Raw genomic sequence first — 7,210 nt, forward strand, 5'->3', positions numbered from 1 at the left:
CCAGTGATGGCAACTCCATCCCCCCAGCAGCTCCACAAGACCTTGCAACAGCCCTCCACTCCTTGTTGCAGCTCATCCCAGACCAGAGCCACCAGCCTCACGTCCCAAACTCCTCCTGCCATGGCCTCTAGAGGCTAGCTCTCAGACTCCAAGAGGCCAAGTGTGACCTGCCCTCCCTTCAGAGATCTGCCTTCTTCCTCCAACCTTCCATGGTTGCTCAGGCATTCCAGCCCTGAACATCTCCCAGTAGGTTTGTGAAATGCAGAAGTGATGCTTTGGTTTTTTTGTGTTTCTTTTGTTTTTTGGTTTTTTGTTGTTTTTGTTGTTGTTGTGTGCCCACACAAATCCTGGCATTTAAACTCCAGAGCTGAACCCAGTTCCAGTTCTGGCTTTTTTGGGGGCAGTTAATTAAGGGCATGAGTTTCATAATCTCTCTTGCCAAGGTTGGCTTTGAACCCCAGTCCTCAGATCTCAGTCTCCAGTATCGTTATGAATACAGGTGCTTTAAAAATAAAGCAGTACTAGGGTTTGAACTCATAAGTGCCAAGCAGTATCTCTACCACTTTAGTCACCACTTTGGCTGTTTTTGCTTTAGATAATTTTCAGATAGAATCTCTTTTTTTATTTTTATTGATTTTTTGCCCAGGTGGGCCTCAAACTGAACTCTTATTTGTTCCTTCTCAGGAGCAGGTGAAACAGGCACAGCATTATATTACTGTGTCCAGTCTCAGCAATTCATTTCTTTATGCCATATTTATTTGTGCTATCCTAAAAGGGGGACAGGGCATTGGAGAGCAAACCTTACTAATCTGGCCAGAAACAAAAGCAAGCCCATCACACTCACACTGACACTCATACAAACACATGTGCAAGCACATGCACACACACACACACACACACACACACACACACACTGCACATGACAGCACAGGTGCTCAGGTCCTCCCCTGGGCAATGCAGGCCCCAGCAATCTCCACCCCCCACCTCCCACAACCCCAACTCTTCACCTTCTCCAAGGGACTGAAACGCCTGTACTTCTTCGTTGTACACTGCAGGCCCGGAGCATGGCAGCAGAAAGCATGGACACTGGCCTTCTTGTGCCCCAGACACTTTCTGGGCTGATAAACTTGCTGCCTTGAAGAATGCTTGGAGACACCAGGGTTACCTATCCCCCAATGGGAGCTGCATCCTGGGGCAGAGGAGGGACAGCTCACACACTGAATGTGGAAGACTATCGTAGTTCTCTTTCCACACCCCTTTCTCTATAAGGTTGAAAGCCAAGGAAACCCAGGAGCAGCTCTGAGTGGAAGAGTCATTGGGCTGAGCAGGAGGACTTCCAGCATAGCTCTGCTGGTGATCTGACTTGTAGAATTTTGGGAGAGAAGCTCAACCTCTCTGAGCCATAGTTTCCATGATCTCCTCTCCACCAAAGAAGTGGAGCCATGGGGCATGGTTCCCAGGCCTGCGATGATCAACCACTGCTTACCCAAACCCCTCCCTCCTCAAGTCCTTTCCTCATGCATCATCACCAAGAGCAGTCCAGCATTAGCCTGGGTCTGTGGGCTAGGGAATCAGGTGCACCTGGCTGTAAAATTGTGGGCACTTTGCTGAACTTCATCAAGTCTCAGTTTCCCTATTTGTAAAACAGCTAGAGCAGTAGCAGCAACTCACTTAGCTAAAGCAGAAACATGCATGGGAAGTCCCAGTGCTGCCCATGCAGGACCCAGGATCTGGTAATGAGAACCACAGCCCTTCTCCCAGCTCTGTGGCTTTAGGAAAGACACTCAGCAACTTTACCTGCATGTGGGATTTGGCATGAGATACACAGTGACTGCCTGTAGCTCTGCCAGCTTTGCCAAAGGCCAGGCTTCCTGCCAGGCCAGCAGCCCCATGGAGCTCTTGTCCCAGACAAGGCTCCAAGCCACTGGGCTCATCTGACTGCTGCTAATCCAGCCAACTTCTAACCCCACCTAACCCTTACTATTCCAGAACTTCAGACTCCCCAGTACTTACCTAACCAAGGTCAGCTCCTGACCTAGTAATTCAAGATAATTCCCACTGTCCCCTAAACCTCCCCGCTGACACCAAGCTCCTTCTAATAATGGCTCCAGACCAAGAAAAACAGTCCCTACCTCCTATGTGCAGCCCTCACCCATGACTTCCAGACACTTTTGGGCAGCTTTGTAATAGAAAGTCCCTAGCCCAGGGCTGGAGAGGTGGCAAATTGGTAGAGCGCTTGCCTTGCATGCCTGAGGTTCTGGGTTCGATTCCTCAGAACCACATAATCAGGGGAAAAAAGCTGAAAATGGTGCTGTGGCTCAAGTAGTAGAGTGTTAGCATTGAGCCGAAGAGCTGAGGGACAACATCCAGGCCCAGAGTTCAGGCCCGAAAACTGGACCCCCTCCCAAAAAAGAAAGTCCCTAGCCCATAGAAAGGACTTCAGAGTGATGGACGATGACAGTGGCCACAAGAATGTAACTGTCCCAGGATTAGAGCTGAGCATTCACAATGAGGAAAACTAAGGCACAGGGCTGAGAAGGAACTTGCTAGCTACTGATTGGATCAACCTGAGCTGTGCCCCACTCTGACAGGCCTGAACTAGGGCAGCCTACCCACACAGAGGGTAAACAGCTCCCAGTGCCCAAGCCGGAGGCCATTGTCACCCTTTTTATCACCACTACAGAGGCAGGGCTGGAAGAGAGAGGTGAAGCCACTTGCCCCAGGCCACATAGCATGCAAGTTTCAGATCCTGTTTGGCTATGGGTCCTGAGTCTCACATATCATCTGCTCACACTGATAGGGACCAAGTGCTTGGGACATACCTCCTGAGCAGCAGGAGGTAGGTCATCTTCCTCACCCTGGCAGGACCCCTACCTGTGAGGACTTGGTCAGGATCCAGGCAGTGGGTGTAGGTATTCAGCCCCACCAAGGCTGGAGGAGCTGTGTAGACTCTGCAGTTGGCTCGGCGGAGCAGGCAGCATCTGGCCACCGCAGAAACCTGGCGGTCTCCAAATGCCAGGCAAACGCGTCTCTTTCCTAGGATCTGAGAGTCCAAGAGAGAAATGGGAACTTGCTGTGAACAGGTTTAGGGACTGGGGAACCTGGTCTGAGAGGGACCCCGTCTGCAAGTTCTGGCTCCTGAGTCCTCAGCACTGCTTGGTTCCAGGCAGACTGTCCTGCCATGTGCAGCTCAGATGAATCTTCCCAACACTGACAATGCCTTGTAATAAGGGTACCTGATACAGCAGCACAGGGCCTACGGGCCCCCTGACCCATCGGGCCTCTCCTAAGAATCCTCCCTAACATTGATTTCTGCACAGAAATGCTCACCTACCATATCCTGTAAGCCCTCCTCCCCTCACAGGCCCACCCAGCGTATGGGAACCTCATGAGCTGCTTCTGTACCTTTGAAATTCTCAACTCACAGAGCCTCTGTCATCCCAACCTGAGGGTCATGACTGTGGATTCTCTTGGTTGGCAGGGAGAAGGAAGGGGTGTGTCAGTACTGGGACTTGAACTCAGGGAGTAGGTGCTGTCCCTCAACTTTAGAACTCAAGCCTGGCACTCTACCAGCAGAGCTGCTACTCCCCTTCACACATAGTTGGAGATAAGAACTACATGAAATTTCCTGGGCTGGAAACCATGATCCTCAGAACTAAGCCTCCTGAGTCATTAGAACAACAGGCATGAGACAAAAACACCCAGCATAGAGATGGCTTTAGGCAAGGCAGAGAGCCGAAGCCACCGCTGTCCTTTCCCTCCTGTGCCCATGAGGGTGCTGTCTGTCCAGAGTCCCCCAGGAGCACCTGGCCCTGCCCAGGCCTCTGAAGTCGAGACAGGGATTGGAATCCAGAGGACAGAGGACTGGGCACACAGAGTGTGCAGCTCACCCCCACACGCTCGCCCTGCCGATTCCCACTCTCGGAGAAACTGGAGCAGCCCAGCAGCTCCTCCTCCGGGTCACACTCAGCCACTGCAGTGTCTGCCAGTGTGATGTTCCAGGGTGCTGACCACACAGTCCTGCAGAACAGCTGTTCACCTGCAACAAGGTCATGAGTAATGAGGCTCTGGGGGCACAGTACACTCAGAGAATCCAGAGAAAGTTTCAGTCTTACATAAGGGAGAGGAGTTTCCATATCACATGAAACTTTTAGTTAAAACTTCAGTGTTGAGGGCTGGGAAGGTGGCTCAGTGGTAGAGCACTTGCCTTGCATGCTCAAGGCCCTGGGTTCGATTCCTCAGCACCACATAAGCAAAAAGAAAAAAAGCCGGAAGTGGCGCTGTGGCTCAAGTGGTAGAGCACTAGCTTTGAGCTGAAGAGCTTAGACACAGTGCTCAAGCCCAGAGTTCAGGCCCCATGACCGGACCCAAAAAAAAAAAAAAAAATTTCAGTGTTGAAATCATTACCCTGAGCCTGGAGTCCTATCTGAGGAGGACAGTCCTTCTGTAGACCAGGTAGGGGATTGTCACTTCCACACGGGCCTCTCACACCCAGGCTGGCCTCTGCCTACCCACCTGCCCTGCTCACCTGTTTCCTGGGTGCGGGGGGGCAGTGCAGCCAACAGATTGGGGGTCTTGAATCGCTCCTCCTCCGGAAACCAGGAGTCATTGATAGCATTTCTGATAGAGTAGTGGATCAGCCTCTGCCTCAGCTCAGCCACAGTGAGGTTTGGCTGGGCAGTGAGCATCAGGGCTGCAATGCCTGATGGAGGAGGGAGAGGTCAGACAAGGTGATAGCCTGGCCTTCCATCCTAGCTGGGAACTCCTTTTAGGACACAAATGCACACATATACACACATCATGTGCTCTTCCCAAACGAAGCCACCTGCAATCCCTTGCTTAATGAAGGATAGAAAGTAACACATCTTGTTCCCCTACCTCTAGGCCTTGGTATTAGCCATTGTGTTTACCAGGTGAACAACAACTTATACCCCAATTCCAGTGATGCAAAATGGCAGCATCACCATCAGGTCTGCACATTGGGTCCTCTTGCTCATAGCCAAGCTTATGGACGATCTGGCCAAAGGGGCCGCTGGAATCCTGGTGGTCCAGGCAGTGGCATGGTGACTCACCAGCCACATGGGCAGCCGCCTGCGAAGTTCCACTCTGCGTTACATAGCAAACATTACAGTCTTTGGAGGCACTGACAATGTTCTTCCCAGGAGCAAAGATGTCCACACAGGATCCATAGTTGGTCCCGAGAGTACCCTGGATGAGTGGCTGGATCTGAGAATCGACAGCTCCAACAGTGATGACCTGGAACGTGGCAAAGAGTTGAGGGAAAGGCTGCATGATGCAAACTAATCAACTCCTATACTTCCTGTTTGACTCCCATGTAAGTGTCTTCTCCAGAGGAAAATCTGGCTCCTGGGCACAGCTGATACCCTAGCCTGCCCCAGGGCTTCTACAGGATTCAGTCACTACTCTTGATGCCCTGTAGAGATTGTTCTTAATGGGAGAAAAACACTACATTGACAATGTTGTTATCAAGAAGGCAGAGTGCTGTGAGGCAACCCACAGTGAGCCAGGCTGGATGCAGGCAGTTGTAAGTTCAGCATCTCTGGAAAAATCCCTGGAGCTATAGTCTGAGGGTTTGTGCAGGGCAAGGAGGGAGAGGGAAAGGGGAGGTCGGCACTGCCCATTTACCTCTGTACCTTCCCTTCCTTCCAGGGCACAGAAGACCTGGAGATGGGACACCTGTCCTCCCCCTGATACTGCCAGGCCCACACAAGCCCCACACAAAGCAGTGGCTCTGCAAATGTCAATCAGGAGGAGAGGGATGGTGCAGAGGGAGGATGTGCAAGAGCTGGGTGGATTGTGGGAGGGGTTTTGAAGGTGAGGCAGGGCTAGCCAAACCCCTTGTCACACTGGGGTTTGGGGAGGCTGGCCCTCTGACAACCTGCAAGGCAGGACGTGTGAGCAGGAAGCCCTGCTGGAACCTACCTCAGGAGACGACGCTGGAGAGTAGGCACAGGCATTGCTCTGAAAGTTGCCCGCAGCAGCCACAAGCACTGCTCCAGCCCTTGCCAGGCTCTTGCAGGCATTGTTGATACTCTGGCTGTACCCACTCACCAGGGGCAGCAGCACTACCATGCGCTTGGAGGGATTGGAGACCAGCTTTTTCCAAAGAAACTCCAAGCCTGACAGAACATAGATGACTGAGAACAAGATGACTGCCTGGAGAGGGGCACGTTGCCCTCCCCAGCTCCTTCCCTCCAAATCAACAGTGATGTTCATTATTGAACCCAACATAGGTCAGTGCATCTGGCCAAAGTGGCTGCTGGGGTCTGCCACTCACCCATGAGGATGCCGCTGACCGTGCCCTTCCCTTGGCAGTTCAGCACACGCAGGCTGTGTATGTTGATGTCCTTGGCCACGCCAACACTCTGGCCATTGACCAGGGCTGCCAGGTAGGTGCCATTGCCTTCACAATTGCCCTCCTGCTCCGTGAACATAAGGACCAGATGAGAAAGCCATCTATCCCATGATTTCCGAAAGAACCCGGATGGACTGGCAATGCTCGCCCTCCCTTGCCTACAGCTGAGGACTGGGAATGGATGGTGATGGCTGGAGAGGGTGGCCATGGGCCTCCAGGTCTGGTGGTCCTCATCTTCCTCTGGGATGGGCTGGGGAAGGATGGCTCACCTGTGTCCTGGGCGCACTGGTGCTCTGCCACTCCTCGTCTGGCACTCTCTCAAAGTTAGAGATGTTGATCCTGCCCTTAATTTCCAGGTGATTAGGCTGGATGCTAGTGCCCAAGAGATACACCTCCACGGGGTTGTCCTTGTCTTCCCACAATGATATTTGTGCAAGAAGAGAAAAGGGAGAACCAAGAGCATCATGTTATATGTGAGTCACATGTATCAATGATGGCATGCTCTGCTTCTCAATTGTGCAGTCTTTCATCTAAAAATACTCCCAAGCCACTCCTAGTGGGTCTCAATTACTGACAAGGCCAGTGAGACTTAGAGACAGGGAGCTGTCCGAAGCCATGAAGATGGCCAATGAGAGAGAGTCAGGAGACTCCCTAATAGCATGCTGCCTGTTACTGGGTCTTGTTATCAACTCAAATGGCCCAGCTCCACCTTGAGCTCTGTCATTGGCTGGGAGCAGCCCAGGAGGCCTCAGGGACCTGCTCCTACTACTGGTTCTCTTGAGGCAGAATTACAGCAGCACACTTTCTATTGTTGCCCAAGCAAAACTGCAGTTC

At 52.1% G+C, this 7,210-nt stretch overlaps 1 protein-coding gene across 1 annotated transcript in view; it reads right to left on the reverse strand.

Annotated features, from left to right (window-relative positions):
- LOC106001851 (proprotein convertase subtilisin/kexin type 9-like) overlaps positions 1-7,210 on the reverse strand; it is a 33,814-nt gene that overhangs the window by 15,100 nt on the left and 11,504 nt on the right. Inside the window, exons 9-15 of the mRNA XM_013036811.1 lie at positions 6,646-6,783; positions 6,299-6,437; positions 5,944-6,140; positions 5,073-5,256; positions 4,529-4,702; positions 3,891-4,039; positions 2,858-3,043 (exon numbers count right to left, since the gene is read on the reverse strand). Of these exons, the coding sequence (XP_012892265.1) occupies positions 2,858-3,043; positions 3,891-4,039; positions 4,529-4,702; positions 5,073-5,256; positions 5,944-6,140; positions 6,299-6,437; positions 6,646-6,783 (1,167 nt within the window). The remainder of the gene's footprint in view (positions 1-2,857; positions 3,044-3,890; positions 4,040-4,528; positions 4,703-5,072; positions 5,257-5,943; positions 6,141-6,298; positions 6,438-6,645; positions 6,784-7,210) is intronic.

The sequence above is a fragment of the Dipodomys ordii genome, unplaced genomic scaffold, assembly GCF_000151885.1.
Source record: "Dipodomys ordii isolate 6190 unplaced genomic scaffold, Dord_2.0 Scaffold489, whole genome shotgun sequence".
NCBI lineage: Eukaryota > Metazoa > Chordata > Mammalia > Rodentia > Heteromyidae > Dipodomys > Dipodomys ordii.